The sequence below is a fragment of the Canis lupus genome, chromosome 23, assembly GCF_003254725.2.
Source record: "Canis lupus dingo isolate Sandy chromosome 23, ASM325472v2, whole genome shotgun sequence".
Classification (NCBI taxonomy): Eukaryota; Metazoa; Chordata; class Mammalia; order Carnivora; family Canidae; genus Canis; species Canis lupus.
The window spans coordinates 37,376,199-37,393,098 of NC_064265.1; the positions used below are offsets into that span (position 1 = coordinate 37,376,199).

Here is a 16,900-nt window from a genome sequence, read left to right on the forward strand (position 1 = left end):
GAATGTAACTGGACAGGGTTTTACGCCGGTTCACCTCTAAGCAGGGGCTAGCCTAGGGACCACAGGTCAGGTCCACAGAGTTTGACCTCTTGTTCTTTCAAGTAAAAGTTTTCTTTGCTGCAGCTCAGAAGTTTTCTGAATCTCCACGTAAGAGCTCACTTCCCTGAGGTCTCAGGGTCTTGGTTCTTAACCTATTAATCCGGTAACACAGCCAGAGCTGTTCTTCACAGGGTCACTTCCTCATCGTGTGGATTCAACCTCCTTCTTCCTCAGAAATGAAACCAAGCCTTTATCTTTTTTATTCTGATAGATTGAAAAATATTTTCCAAGTCCTGATCTCGAAATACGATCTGTTCGGGTGAAGGGTGTGCATGTGTGAGAAGAATGACCACATTCTGCCACTGTCTGGAGGTGGGCATAGGAAACAGCCCTGCCTTTCTGTCAGAGACATCGCCCTTCTGAACTTAACCTGTAAGTTTCCAGAGTGTGAATCTGTGTGACATGTTTTTTAAAAAAAAAAATCCAGTAGATCTAATATGAGACAGAATTGACGTTCTAAAAATATCCCAGCACACTGGAGATGAGGAACAAAATGAACGTGATTCAATTTCATCAGAATAAATGAGGGAATTTTTGAGCTAAAAAAATTCAGGCTTGGAAGTTTGGAAGCCAAGGAGGAAGAAGAAAACAGGGGAAGAAAAGAGAACTCCATGCCCCCCAAAAAAGAAAAAACACCTGTATATCCTAAATAAAATAAATTACCAAGCGCTGTTTGCTTACTATTTGCACTTGCAAGTCCTCAGATACTCTGATTTAATCTTCCCACACTCTGTGAGGTGCGTAGCATTCACTCCATTTTATAAATGAGGAGATTGAGACTTAGGGAGGTCAAGTCCTTCTGTGGTCATGCTGTTAGTAAGCAGGTCCCAGCATCTGCCTGTTGAGCCTGGTACAGTGAAGCATGTGGGACCAGAAGTCTAGCAGCCAGTTTTCTTTTGTTTTAAAGATTGATTTATTCATGAGAGGCAGAGACATAGGCAGAGGGAGAAGCAGGCTCCATGCAGGAGCCCGATGCAGGACTTGATCCCAGGACCCAGGGAATAGGACCTGAGCCGAAGGCAGACGCTCAACCATTGAGCCACCCAGGTGCCTAAGCAACCAGTTTTGATCAGACCATGAGCTCTTAGGCAAGTCATTTGACTTCTCCATCCCTCAATCTTCTCACATCCAAAATGAGAGGACCAAATCTGATGCTGCTTTGGTCTACAAAACCCTTTGCAGTGGAATACCAGAAGGAATTTAAGATGTTTAGCCCAGGGAGAGGGCCATGCAGAGTAAGCCTTCAAAGGGCTGTCATCCGGGCAGAGGCTACAATTGAGGACTCCTTCTTTGTTCCCGGTGAGGACTGCTCCTCTGAGGAGGAAATGGCTGTGCTGGGTGGAGCCCTCACCATCCCCTCACCCCCTCCACCTCCCACCCCAATCTGAAGAATCTCTAGAAGCCATTCGTGGCAAATTAAGAATGAGTAAGAGTGCAACGTCCACTAAGAAGCAGGTTCTTTGCTTTTTGTTACCTAGAACACTCAGTGTCCATTTATTTTGGAGCAGTAGCTGCTCTTCTGCCCGTTTTGAGAAAGATTTGGGGCATTGGATTACCAGCTACCCCGACACGAGCATTTCTGTGTGTGGACTCAGCACCATCTTGTGGATGCAGCTCCCTGGACTGGGGATGGGCTGTGGTCATCAAATGGAAAAGAACCTCAAAACGACCCTGAAAAAGCAGCTGCAGAAGCAAAGCTCTGTTTAAGGGATCACATTTTTTAAAGGGGCTGCCTAATCTTGGAGCTAGGAACTGCCTTAGGGAATTTACTTTGATGACCCAACCCTGTTGTTAAGCCCGACACCTGGAAGAGCAGGATGGGCAGATCCAGGGACACAGCAGCCAGACCTTCCCAGGAGTTGTGTGTCTACCTGGAAGGGTATCAGTGCAGAGGCCTCCTGGAGAGGGAGCCCAAGCTCCTCCCTCCGTGGCCCTGTTCCCTATATCCTGCATCCAGCCCCACCTCCTCTCCTTCTTGCTGGTATTGATTGCCACTCAGGACATAACTTCTTTATTGTGTTTAAAGGCCCCCTTCCTTCCCAGTGAAGTGAGGATGGAACAGAATGAAGGGGTGAAGAGAACAGAGCACTCAGGTTGTAAAATGTGTTGCCTTCCCTAACTCTTGTCTACTAACACTGGTGAGGCTGGCCACTTGGATGTTTTGGCCATTTCTGTGTGTGAAGAGACTGAGTAGTAATAATCTAATCTGCGGCTAGGAGGATGGTCTGAGGCAGTCTTGCTCATCGCCTTTACCCAAAATGGAAGGAGCAATGTGTAGACCCAAAGAAGCCACTGATCTCTTCTCTGCTTATTCTTCACAGTAGGGTTGGGGTGTGTGTGATATCTTTAATGGGCTTGTAGGACCCCCCCCCCCAAAAAAAAAACCAGCAGTCACTAATTTTGTATTTGGCTTTTATGTATCTTAATATTAATATCATGATTCATGTACTCATTCCTTCAAAGTAAACGTTTGTTCTTTTAGTTGCATCACTGCACCTACGCCAGCATATTCTCGCAAGACTTAATATAGGAACCCTTACTGGGTTACCCGCAGTCCCTTATTTTGCTAAATATTTGTTTTTGCACTTCCATGAGTATTTTTTAGCTAACTTCTTTTCTTTTGGGGTCAGCCTGGCTTCCAGCTCCCCAGCCTGTCAGGAGTAGTCTTGCTTCGGCTTGCCAGAAACCCTGGAAGCCTGAGACTCTCCAGGCCACCCATCTTTCCATTCAGCTTCAGAGAAACCCCTGCTTACAAAACGGCCCCTGATTCCAGTAACCTTTCAACCAACAAGTATTAAATTGGTTGCTATTATCAAAATGAGATGGGCAAAAGGAAATGAGTTGTAGGTATTGTTTTCTGGAGTTTTTACAGAAAATTAGGGTGAAAAGAGCAATAGAATATGAGATATCTATGTTGTCTCATCTAATCTTATAAAGAACTGGGTTATATCCATTTTGTAGATTAAAAAAAAAACCAACAACAACAACAGGTTTGGGAGTGCCTGGGTTGGTTGGTTAAGCGGTTGGAGCTCAGTTGGTTAAGCGCCCAACACTTGATTTCAGCTTAGGTCATGATCTTGGGGTCCTGGGATTGAGCCCCTTGTAGGGCTCTGTGCTCAGCAGAGGATCTACTTGAGGATTCTCTCCCCCTCTTCCTCTGCCCCTCCCTGCCACTCCTGCTCACTCTCCTGCGTGCTTGCTTGCACTCTCTCTTTCTCAAATAGGTAAATAAACCTTAAAAAAAAGGAAACAAAAAATAAAAAGAAAAAAAGAAAAAAACAAAACCTGTCTGGAGGTGCTAATTAACTTATCCTAGTTCATACAGCTAGTAAGTGGCAGAACTGGAGTTTAAACCCAAGAGTGTGTAAGCAGAGGCACTGTTTGATCCTCTGAGTCTAAAGATTTAACTGTACAGACAGGACGACTCAATGTACAAGAGAAGGAGAGCTTGAAACTATTGACTACATCTGACAGTTGTCAAAAATTTCCCTCTAGGACTTCAGTAGAAGCCTGAACCAAAATCCCAAATAAGAACATAAACATGTTAAACCCCAAACCGAGCCCACTTTTTTTTTTTTTTTTTGCTGAATAAATCTAATCAATCCATTACACTTGCACATAAACTTAAAAAATTGTAAAATCAATAAACCAAAGTGTTCTCTAAAATAAATCCTACATAACAAACGGACATGTTACTAGATTCTTAGTTTGAGGTAAGGAGGAGGTCCCAAGATGTTCGCCCTCTAAAAGTCCCGTGGTATGAGGGGAAAGGAGCAAACGTGGTCTGCCAGGCGTCTGTCTACAGAAAAGGTAAAGAAGCAGAACATAGGGAAGGCTTTGTTTTTTTTTTTTGTTTTGTTTTAGAGAAGGGGACAAGGGACAGAGAGAGGAGAGGGACAATCTTAAGCAGGCTCCATGCCCAGTGTGGAGCCCAACTCAGGGCTCGATCTCACAGCCCTGAGATTCTGACCTGAGCCGAAACCAAGAGTTGGACACCTAACTGACTGAACCACCCAGGCACCCCAAGGGAGGCTTTATGAATGTGAAAGAATGTTGCTATCTAAAACAGGTAACCCAATAAACTGAGGTACGCTAGCTTTGCCTTACATAGCATAATTTGAGTGATCTGACATAAAAGGACAAGAAAACATTATGGAAATTTATAGATGATTTAAGTATATGTCTTAAACATTATTTTAGTCTCCTTCCTATAAAAAGCCTTTTACCAGAATCGCTAATAAATAGCTAAGTTGAATGATTTTTATTTGAATTTTTAATACTTTTTTTCCACCTGTTAAGAAGAAAACTAACAGACAATGCAACTAAAAAAAGAAAAGAATTTAGACAATACTTGTAACTAAATGCCCACATAGGAGCTAAGGCTCAGATGTAACTGCTCTCTGCATTAGGGTAGAATGATCATCTGATAAACCCTTCTGGGAGGAGTGATGAGGACCTTTGGGCACACAGTGAACTAAAACATTTGTCCCTGCCATTGAGGAATTTCACATTCCCTCTATTTGGGGCCTGGGGCCAAGGCTTGTAATATTTGTTCCTACTGACACTTGCAACTAATTATTATTTGGTAATAGTAATATTAATAAAAGCCAACATTTAGTCAGTTTGATTTTGTGCCAGACATATGCCAAGCAACTTATAGGTATTATCATTTAATCCGTGTGTTAACCCTGGTAGATTCTATTTTTAGCTCCATTTTGCAGATGAAGAGGCTGAGGTACAAAGAGCTTAAGAAATTTGCCCAAAGGTCACAACCAGAACGTGACAGAGCTAGGGCCATCCGACACCAAAGTTCAGGCTCTCGCCCACTATCCTAGACTGGACGTGGCCTGTCTTACCCTGAATTATCCTTCTGTAGATCTCTGTTTTGTGAACAGACTAATACAGTGCTTTGGGGCCTCTCAGTTCTCCTGATTCAGGAGCATTATTTAATCTCTGCACCCGCTCGGCTTTTCAAAACCCACTTCTTTTTTCTCTTTCTTTCTTTCTTTTTCTTTCTTTCTTTCTTTCTTTCTTTCTTTCTGTCTGTCTGTCTGTCTGTCTTTCTTTCTTTCATTTTATTTATTTATTTATTTGAGAGAAAGCACAAGCAGAGGGAGCAGCAGAGGGAGAAGCAAGGTCCCCCGCTGAGCAGGGAGCCTGATGCAGGACTCCATCCCAGCACTCTGCAGTCATGACCTGAGCCGAAGGCAGACGCCTAACCTACTGAGCCACCCAGGAACCCCTCAATACCTATTTCCTATAGGAGCCCCTGTGTTGCACTCAGTAATTGGTGAGTGGTAGGCATTTGATAAATAGTACCTTGAAATAGAAGTGGATCAAAAATTAATAATTTTGGGGAACCTGGCTGCCTCAGTCGGTAGAATATGCAACTCTTGATCTCAGGGTTGTAAGTTTGAGCCCCATGTTGGACATCAAAATAACTTAAAATCTTTAAAATAATAATATTTATGAGCACCATATATTACTTTGAAGTTTACTTTTTTTTTTTTTTTTAGAAAAACCAATTTAAAGTAGAATGTTACGAAGAATTCCGAATTTCCCTAATGTATTCGCCACAGAGCCACCTGGTGGGCCATATGGCATCTTTGTACATTTTAAAGAAAAGGCCCCCTCCATCTGGCAGGAGGATACAGCCCTCACCAGTGCACCTGCCTGGCCAAGGAGAGCATAAGCTGGCTCTCAGCCTCCCTTTTCTCACAGCATATCACACGGCATAACCTGTCCCCCTGCATGTGGCAGCCCTGCTCAGGTCCAGCCAACAGTTTGCCAAGGACTCACACACTAGTAAGTAGGCTGGCGTCATGAGCATATGAGACTTTGATACCAAGAAAGAGGTGGAAAAACCGAGTTCTTCTTCTTGTTGTTCATAAATCTGAAATTGGTTTTTGAGTCACACTGCTTGGATCTGAACACCAGCTATGCTGCCCACTAGTGAAATGATTCTAGTCAAGTCATACAGCCTCTCTGCATCTCAGTTTTCTCATTTGCAAAATCAGGTTGCCATGAGCTTAATCGAGATGGTGTGTGCAGAGTATGTAGAACAATACTGGATGCATGGACATGGCTGACATATAAGGTGGATTTCCTCCTAACAAATGAACGAGTCTTACTGAGGACATTGATGCATTTGTGGTGGGATGTCAGTGTCACATGAAAGTAGTCCTTGGGAAGGCTACCCAGGGGGGCTCTGACACAAGCAGGAGACAATAGTGAGCTGTTTCTTCATAGCATAGTTCAAAGTCATGGGCCAGTGCATGTGCGCAGCTTTTTTATACTACACCCACATGTTTATTACTTTGAAATTTTATTTTTTTTAAAGCTATTTTAAAAGTTTGTTTCCAAGTTAACCCAAGCACTCAGGGGCAAAGTCCAAATCCTTTGAGTTTAAACTATTTAAGAACAAAATTCATCTGAGTACATTTTAAAGACTTTATTGGCTTTATTCAGTGATTTGTGAATTGGGAAGCATCCAATCTAACAGATAAAAAGGAGCACCAAAGAGCTGTGTAAGACAAGAGATTTTATAGGCAGCAGGGAGCAGAAGAAGGAAGTTACACTAGGCAAATGGATTGGTTATTGCAAGGCTGCTTTCCTTATATAGGACAGCAGGGTATCATTGGGCAGATTGCTTATTTAATGCTGATCAGTTGATTCCTGACTGACTGGTTTAAGATTCCATTTCAGGAAGAGCCAAACTAAGTTATGTTTCAGTTTGGTGACGTGGGGCTTAGCATAGGTGACTCCATTTTGGGCATTGTCTCTCACAGATCAAGGCATATCAGTAGAGCTTCAAGTATTGTTCTTTTCCTTCACTTGAGCCAAAGCAGAAATAGTAAGTCCTTTTTCAGTGTTTTGAAGCCGTGTTTCAATGTTTCAACTTGTTTGAGCAATGACAGCTTTGTGGGCAGTAGATGGCCCTGGCTTGTCCTATCTAGCCCGGCTTTAGGCTAGCAGTGTTGATCTGGTTACCTGTGTGTGTTTCCTTGTAGCATGTCAGAACAACCTCTTGACTTTTTTATGCTCAACAAACATACTCATCCCTTACCATAGGTGACAAATAGGGCAATTCGTGTTGCCTTAATGCTAGATCCAGAAAGCTTGGTTTCAGTGCCCAATGTAGTGGGCTTTAGAAGGCTTGGTGTTTGGTTGCTTTTTGTTTTTGTGTTCATTTAATAAAGCTTTATTAGCACCTGTCATGTGACAAGTCCAGAGCTGGGAGCTGGGGATACTGGTGAACAGTCTTAGTCCTTATAAAACTGATACTCTTGTGGTAAAGGTACACATTTGTTGATACTTAATTACAATCATAATGAGTGCTATGAAAGAAGAAAAGTATGCTAAGAATATGTAATGGATGAACCTAATTAAGGGGGAAAGGATTGTTGGATGGAGATAAGAGTAGGCTGCCATCTGGGCTAGGAGGGCGTTCTAGGATGCAGAAGCAACACATGCAAAGGCCTGGAGGTAGGAAGATCCTAGGCATATTCAAGAAATAGAAAGAAGGCTGCCGAGGCAGGGTAGAGTGGCAGGAAATGGGGTTTAGTCGCAGAGGACTTATAAGCCTTGGTGAAGATATTAGAATTTGGATTTAGGGTGTTAATGAGCTTCACTGGCCAGGTCTCAGTTCCGTGTTTATGGGACTCTTTTCTCCATTTGTCATGGAGAAAGCGCACACCCAGAGTTGGCCCTCCCCTGGAGAGTCTCTTTCCCTGGTGCTCCCCTGAGGCTTCATGCTCACTGCTCTTATGCCATACTCTGACTGACAGATCTCCAGCATGAGCTTCTTGATCTTTGAGCCTGCATCATCCCCAGTCCTATGCTGAGAAGGCAAATCTAAGTACTCATGGGGGAGGGGAGGCAAATGAAAACTCATTTTCCTTATTACACACACTTCAGATTAGCAAATCCTGGCTATGCATTTCCTTTTGTCTTCTGAATGCATGGACTGAATTGAATTGGTAATAGACTTTTAAAAGTCAGCCTTTTTTGGGGTGCTTGGGTAGCTTAATCAGGCATCTGCCTTCAGCTCAGGTCATGATCAACCTTTTTAAATACTGAAATTTTAAGTTGGCAACCTGTGGGTGTAAAAGCCTTGGTGTCAGGTGTGTAACCAATTCTGGGCCATGGAGCAGACCTTAGGACTGACTTAGAGGATGCCTCTGTCCCTCCACTGTCTGCCCGGCTGGCCTTGAGTGCCCAGGCCCAGGGCCATTCTCTACCAATGCTCAGCTTGCCCTGGTGATGGCTGCTCATGGCCAGGGGTCTGCTTGCCTTAACTCCGATCCCACTCTGACACATTCTGCTTCATGACAGGCAGTGTTTCTTGGTTACTTCTTGGCATGTGACCCCAGCTGGCTGCCCCCGGCAGCTCTAGCTCTTGAATCTCAGCCTGGGTCTGTTCCTGCCACGGGCTTCTCAGTGGTGATCCTATACAGTGAGCCTACCGTCTGGACTTGGCACAGGACAGTTCTGCGCTGGGTAGATCAGGTCACCTGCTCTGTCTTCACTCCTGTTGTGAGTGCACATGCCCGTGAGACAGCAGAGAGTGGGGGGCTGAGCACTGTGCTGCCATCCGAAATTACAGCTCCCCTGTAAGCAAGGCACTATCTGGGCTCAGTTTCCACTTGATACTGTGGACCCAATAATATCAGCTTCTATATATACCCCGCACAGACTCTTCTAATTCTCTTAACCCTGTGAGTATATAGTAATATCTCCATTTTACATGCCTACTACACAGGATGGTGAGGGGATTGAAAGAATTAATACGTGAAGTGCTTTACAACCTAAAATGCATCAGATAAAAGCAAACTTATTCTAAATTGATTAGGCAAATTCAAACAAATTGTCATAGCAATATGTAGGGTGCCTACCCATATCTAATACTGATTTAGAAACGTATCTATTTACAGTATGGATTGTCTATTTAGTAATTGAATGTTGAGGGTCTACTATGTGTCAGGCACTATTCTAGGTGCTTAAGATACATCAGGGAAGAATATCAAAGATTACTGCCCTTGTGGCACTTAAATTCTAGCAGGCAGATGGATAGTAAGCAAGAGGTAAAATGTGTAATCTGTTGGAATGTTATGGGTACTGTGGCAAAGAAAAAAGCAGAGCAGCGTTCAAGGTATCAGGAATGCAGGGGAGAAGGACGCGTTGCTCTTTTAATCAGGGTGAGCATTTGTGTTTTTTGTGCACAACCCACTTAAGTCATTCAGCAACTGTTTCCTGAGTGCCTGTCATGTGCTGTGTCCTGTAGATGTAGCAGTGAACAGGATGGACAAGGTCATTTCCCTCCTGGAGCTTCCCTTTTGGTGGGCAGAGTATGGACAATGACCAAGCAAACACATGTGATGACTACAGGTTGAGATGGGTAGTATGAAGGAAAACTATCATACTTCAGGCATTGTGAGAGCAAGTGAAAGCAGGATCAAATAGATGGACAGGGTGGTCCCTCCAGTATGACATTTGACCAGGGCCTGAAGCATGCGAGTGAGCCAGCCACAGGCAGTACTGGGATCCGTGTGTTTCAAGGCCCCGGGGCCGGAAGAGACTTGGCAGATAGAGTAAGCATAGGGAGGCCTGTGTGGTGAGCACAGAGTGGGATGGAAGGGAGCAGGCAAGTCTAGAGACAGTGAACAGGACCTGGGGACCACACCAGGCCTCACAAGCCAGTGAAGCGTCTGGATTTTGCACCGACTTCAGGGAAAGCCACTGAAGGGTTTTCAGCAGGGCTTGACTTGATATCGTTAATGTCCCATGTATCATATGAAGCATGGACTGTATAAGCAGTTCTCTTGAAAGCCACCAGCTGAACGGGACACGGTCAGTTCTCAAGCTGATTCCAGCCCACACTCCCTGAGCCCCACAATGTGCCAAGCACTGCACTTCATGCTGGGTGTGTTGTGTCATTCATTTCTCCCTGCCCGATTCCTGGCCTATCCAGAAAGAACCAGTGTAAACTGTGATTCCTTATCATAAGTAGTCCTCAGAAAGCTGGGGTGCAAAGGGAGCAGGGGGTGGAGAGGGAGGGTGCCGTGGGGAGGTGGGTTTATATAGTGTAATGCCAAAGCAGCAGTTGGTGGACCCGTCCTTGCGATTAGCTGGAAGGTCAGCCTTGTTCAGTACCCAGAATATCTGACAGTTCTTCCCTTGGCCTTTCCCAAGAGAAAACAGTCAACTGAGAGAAGCATGGGCCATTAAATCAGTTGGCCTTTTAAAGGCTCACAATAAAAGTATTTGGTTTTTGAAACCAACTCTTGATGATAAGCTCACCCCAAAATGAAAAGTTTCAGAGGACAAGAGCCCTGTGCTGGTCATCTTGGTAACTTGGCCCCCACAGCATTCAGATTAAAAATGCCTCCCACATTAGGGACTCTTAGTCTCAGTGAGCTTGGCTGAGATGAGAAACGAATACAGCACTGGAGGGCTTCAAAGATAAACACTTGAAGCCTGTTGGCCAGGTTTCCTAAGCAAGCAGGTATGTGGGCAAGCTCGATCCTGAGATGAACCCAAGGTACACGGGCTACCCTGAAATACTGTTGTGTTTGAAAAAGAAAGAGAGAAGCCAAGGACCTTTCCCCCCTTTCATCTTTCCAAACAAGCAGCCTGAAATATTTAACTGAGCACATTGCATCACTCATGAATCTGATAATACTCGTTCTTACAATCAATATGCACGCAACTACAAGTCTAGAGACCAAATGTTTACCTTTTCAAAGTAATATATTCAAGTAAGGTTGTTAAAGCCAACCTCCCTCTGTCGAATACACCCTGGCAGCTTTCTGATGTCAGCCTTTCAAATGGCCTGATTTTCAGTTGAAAGAGCAAACTTGCCTTGCCTTATGATGCCTTCTTGAATCCAATAGTTTAAGTGCATTAAAAATCTGATAAATGCAGCTCTTCTCTACCCTTTTTGAACTACATTTAGAAATCAAGAGGATTTTCCTTTTCCCAGACACAGCCATACTCTATAAAAGGCTTCTGTTTTGTAATCTGTTTTTGAGATCCGATGCGTGTGTTTCTAACACCTTGTCACATGAGGTCTGACGTCGTCACCCACCATGACTATGAGAAAGTGCCCCGCAGAGATGTGTGTGGGATGGTGGAGCGGGATCACTGAACAGTGTCCTTCATCGGCACACTTTCTACAGGGACTCTCAGCCCCGGGCAGTAGCTTCCACTTCGATATGGGCCCCGTACTGCCCCAAAATGGACTGGGCCTTTGACTTTTGCAGGATTCCAGGTCGGTATCCTAATACAATGTGTTCTTTTTTTTAGTTGGGTTTTATTTCTAAGTTTCTTTTTATAGCAGAAGACGTGCAGTTGAGAGAAGCAAAAGTTGCCCTCTTGGTTCAGTTTTGTTGTTATGTACGTTAGGAATTAAGTGGCCAACTTGCTGCAAGATGGCTCTTGGCCTTTGTCTCTGATCTGAAGATATAGAAAAATGGGCCTCAGTCTCACCCTGGAGAGTGGCTTTATTACTCAGGATAGTGTTACCTCACTCTCTGTCAGGTCTTAAAGATTTACTAATAAAAGCACACCACATTTTATTAGCAAGCCCTATAAAGTTCTACATGATAGATATGTTGTTGATTAATAACCTAGAGGTTTTCCAAGGTTTTTTTTTTTTTTTTTTTTTTTTTTTTTTTTGCACTGTGAGAGTTAAAGTTTATGTGGAAATGCTCATTTTAAGTTTTTTGACCTCTGTGTCTTTCAGTAAAATTGCCTGGACTAATTGGAAAGGGAAGATTTAACTAAGCTGGAAATACAGGGAATGAGTTGCTCAGTCACAGAATGAGTGAACCAGTACCTAAACGCGGTCTCCAGGATCTACTGGGGAATTTAATAGATGAGTGGATAGAATCGTATGGGCACACACAACACTGACCAAGCTAACCTTTGAGATTTGGAAGGCAGGACTGCAAGCAGTGCTAGATAGTTCAAACAGAAGAGAGGCGGCGGTCCTGCAGATCAAGGAACAGTTTTCACCTTAGTCTGTACAGTGTGTGTGTGTGGGGGGGGGGGGGGGGGCACTGTCGGTCCCCCAGGTTTTCCAGCCATGCCTGAACTCCAGAGATGGTTAGCAACCACTTTAAGCTTGGGAGATTAAAGGTAGCTCTGGAATGTGTATCTGCGTGACTGTGGGTGTATCTGTGTTTCTCCATCCCTTGGTGTCTCCCTCTCCTGGGGATTTTTGCTTTGTATTTAACCACATTTTCATCCACTTTGTTCCTAGTTCTTTTAAACCTATGCCTGATTTCATTTATTGCGAAGATAATTTTTAAATAATTTCTTTAATAATCATTTTGAACAGGATGCCTGGGTGGCTCAGTCAGTTAAGCATCTGCCTTTGCCTCGGATCATGATCTCAGGGTCCTGGGATGGAGCCCTGGGTCAGGCTCCCTACTCAACAGGGAGTCTGCTTCTCCCTCTCCCTCTCTCTACCATTACTCCTGCTTCTGCTCTCTCTCTGCCAAATAAATAAACAGAATCTTTAAAAAAAATCATTTGAACATTTTCTTATAGGTTAGAGTAGCATTTCTCAAACTTTTTGGCCCCAGGACTCCCTTACGCCCTTATGAATCATTCAGGACCCAAAGAGCTTTTGTTTATCTGAGTTCTATATCTATCAATATGTGCCATATTCAAAATTTAAAAGGAGAACTTAAAAAATAATTAACTCATGAATAATGACTACAGTAAACCCAGTTACATGATAAAATAATGTATTTTATTTATTTTATTTTATTTTTAAAAGATTTTATTTATTTTGAGAGAGAATGGGCAGCAGAGGGGTAGAGAGGCAGAGGGGCAGAGGGAGAGGTGGACCCCCCACTGAGCAGGGAGCCTGACATGGGACTCGATCCCAGTACTCCGAGATCATAATCCTAGCCAAAGGCAGATGCTTAACCGACTGAGCCAGCCAGGAATGCCAACATATTTTATTTTAAAAAATAACTGTTTTCTAAGGCAAAAGATATAATGAAGAAGAATGGCAAATATATAATGTTTAGTCTGATAGAAAGGCAGCTGGATTTTCATATCAGTTGTTGAATTCAATGGCCAAGCATGTTGTTGTAGTTGATGTAAAGAAAACCTAGCCTCATACGAATAGATCGTTGGAAAGGGGAGAATTTTTCTAATAGCTTTTTCAATTAATTGTGGATATTCTTTGATACTACATCCAAACCTTGACAGGCAGGTAGTTTTTTAAAGGTTAGTTGCAACATGGAACTTGAAACTCTAAGTTTCCAAGTTCAACTATGGCAATGAACTTTCCATACTTGGTCACATTTAAATCTACTAATGTCTCTTTCACCTTTTAGCCCGTACATGTTTTTTTTTTTTTTTTTTGTAAAAATACCATTGGTTATATGGTTATATGGAAAATATTAGTTCACTAAACTATGCCTGTCTTCCAGACTCATTGCACGCTATCCAAAAATCACATTCGTTAACCTCATTAGAAAAATAATTATGTATTGAGAAGTGTAGAGCTCATCGTAGTAGATACCAAAGTTTATGTTAAATCCCAACTTTTCCGAAATTGTAATTTTTTTTTTTTAATTAATGAGAGACACACACAGAAAGAGGCAGAAATATAGGCGGAGGCAGAAGCAGGCTCCTTCCAGGGAGCCCAATACGGAATTCAGTCCCTAGACCGGAACCATGCCCTGAGCCAAAAGACACTCAACCACTGAGCCACCTAGCCATCCCTCAAAATTGTAATTTTCACCTGAAAGTTGAATTTTATTACTGGCAATAAAATGGCTGCTTCCTTGAGGGGCACCTAGGTGGCTCAGTCAGTCAAGTCAGGTCTTGATTTCAACTCAGATCATGATCTCAGGTTGGGCTGAAGCTCTGAGCAGGGAGTCTGCTCAAGATTCTCTCTCCTTCTCCCTTTGTCCTCCTCCCATGCTCATACTCTCTTTCTAAAATAAATAAATCTTTTTTTTTTTAAAGAAAGAAATGACAAGCATACTTAGTTCATTTTCAAGTAAATGTTTGCCCAGATACCCACATCTGAATAACCATAGTTTGTCAGTCATTTTTTCATGTAACAAATGGTGTTCCATGAAAAAAATTTGGCTAGTCCAACTCACAACTCAAAGAACCACCCACATGTTTTACCTTAAGGCAGTCATTGTTTTTTCAGTGTGCACTGCAAGTGTTTTGTGTGTACCTCCCATTTTGTCACACAGAATAGTAAAAAGCTGTATATTCAGTGGTCAAGATTTAATAAAATTAATAATTTTTACTTTTTCATCTGGGTGTTACTGGCTGATGCTTGCTACCACACCGACTCTTTGACCCATCATTGCTTTTGTACTGTTAATGCACATGTTCCACATGGTGGGTGGGGGGAGGCAAATGGCATCTTTGTGTTATTATGAAATAGTTTTGACATCATAAACCTGCTGAAAGGGTCTTGGGAGACTTGAGGTCCATGAAACACTTTGAGAACTGCCAGATTAGAAGGAAACTTAGGGGTAAGAAATGGACAGAAATTAATTTTTATTTTTCTAATAAAAGTAGAGAGTTAATTTTGCTCTCTGTAGAATAGAATTTGGATTCATCTGCTTCTCATCTTTAAAGTTTAAATCAGGAACTTTTCTAAGCACAATGTGTAAGCCATTTGCTGCTCGGGGTCTGAGGAGCCAGTTCCTTTTGCTGTCAACATCATCAATAATGTACTGTACCCTACAGGTGTCAGGAGAACAAAGGTGAGTTAGATTGACCCTGCACTCAAGGAGCAGGGAGGGAAGGATATAAACATGAATAGATGTATAACACTACACATTATAATAAAGGTAGGAACCAAAAATCTAGAAATTCCAGAGGACAGACGCTGCCCAGATGGGCTCTTCCCTGAGATGAGTAAGTTTAAGGAATTGCCAAGCAGAGGAGCTAGAGGCTAGGAGAGAAGAAACTGAAGAGGAAATAATTTTTCTCATAGAGCTTTTATACAGATATAATTTGCAAATCTTCCAAAGTTAGGAAAAAGGTATCCATGCCTAGGGAGTATGGGTACTATGGGTGTTAATGGGTGCACTGGTCTGGGGGAGGGAGGCTAGGATGGAGAAGGCGGCTTCTGCTCTGTACCTTAATAGACTTCTGTACTGTTTGAATACTTTACCACGAGCATAGACTTATTTTTTTTAAGTTTATTTACTCATTTTAGAAAGAGCAGGAGCACAGGGAGAAGGGGCACAAGGAGAGGGAGGGAGAAACCCAAACAAACTCTGCACTGAGCACAGAGCCTGACTCAGGCTCAATCTCATGACCCCAATTAGGACCTGAGCCAGAACCAAGAGTTGGACGCTTACCCAGTTGACTGTACCACCCGGGCAGCCCTATTTTTTTTTTTTTTAAAGCTAGTTCATTCTACAAGCAGTGAAGAAAAGGTAATTTAATCATCAAAAGTATCTTATTTAAGATACATCTTTGTTGGGACACCTGGGTGGCTCAGTGGTTGAGCATCTGCCTTTGGCAAGGGCGTGATCCTGGGATCGAGTCCCGCATCAGGCTCCTCGCAGGGATCCTGCTTCTCCCTCTGCCTGTGTCTCTGCCTCTCTCTCTGTCTCTCATGAATAAATAAATAAGATCTTTAAATTAAAAAATAAGATATATCTTTGCATTATATGTATGTGTATTTATTAGAGAAGGTTGGAATATGGCAGGAGACAAAAGCAGCAGAAGATCCTAAATATGTGAATTAACTAGAATTTCCCAATGGCATTTATATAAAGTATAAATACAAAGTCTGTTTATTGAGACACCTGAGTGGTTCAGTGGTTGAGTATCTGCCTTTGGCTCAGGTCATGATCCCTGGAGTCCTGGGATGGAGTCCTGCATTGGACTCCCTGCAGGGAGCCTGCTTCTCCTTCTGCCTATGTCTCTGCCTCTCTGTGTCTCTCATGAATAAATAAACAAAATCTTTAAAACAAAAAAACAAAAGTATGTTTATCCTATATTTATAAAATTCTTAAAAGCATTTTACATACTTTTAAGTACATTTTATGTAAATATACACATATGTACTTACAACTATAATATAGAATTTTATATTCATATAGAGGTTTTTATTTTTTCATATATATATGCTTATATACAAATGTACACTTACATGTATGTGTATAAGTATAAATAGAGGATGATTCGCCCTTATTTCCCCAGGACTGAACCAATATATACCAGTGTCTCTGGCATAGTTGTTAGTTTTACCCCTTTTCTCTCTCAAGTGTCTTTTTTTAGATGCTGAATTATATGTTTGCCCTATCTTTATATATACCTATATATTTATAAATAAGTGTATGACTACATAAACATTTTTACATAGTATATATTTATAAAGTCACACATTTATTTGTACATACGTTTGAATAGATTGCATATGTGTATTTAGAAGATATATGTTAAAGGCTTTTATAGCTTAAATACAAACTCAAGAAAATAGTAACAAGTCACATGACTACTGTTAGTTATCTTTTTTTTTAAAGATTTATTTATTTATTTATTCGGAGAGAACAAGAGAGAGGCAGAGACACAGGCAGAGGGAGAAGCAGGCTCCATGCAGGAGGCCCGACATGGGACTCGATCCCCGGTCCCCGGTCCCCAGGATCACACCCCGGGCTGCAGGCGGCGCTAAACCGCTGCGCCACCCGGGCTGCCCTACTGTTAGTTATCTAATGACAAATTATTTAAAAGAAATGTAGGCCTACATTAAATTAAAAAAAGAAATGTAGGCCCACCAGAGTTTTTGCCTCTACATTTT

The 16,900-nt window shown here is 42.4% G+C and overlaps 1 protein-coding gene across 26 annotated transcripts in view; it reads left to right on the forward strand.

Annotated features, from left to right (window-relative positions):
* The window catches only part of ZBTB38 (zinc finger and BTB domain containing 38), a 130,572-nt gene that overhangs the window by 100,456 nt on the left and 13,216 nt on the right, over positions 1–16,900 (forward strand). For 10 of the 26 annotated variants that reach the window (XM_035704924.2, XM_049099915.1, XM_049099916.1 and 7 more), the window contains one exon: positions 311–471. The exons of 13 other annotated variants lie outside the window; for them this stretch is intronic. In XM_035704924.2, coding sequence (XP_035560817.1) covers positions 372–471 — 100 coding nt within the window. In that variant the 5' untranslated portion in view covers positions 311–371. 3 more of the 26 variants (XR_007405287.1, XR_007405286.1, XR_007405288.1) reach the window with 3 other exon arrangements.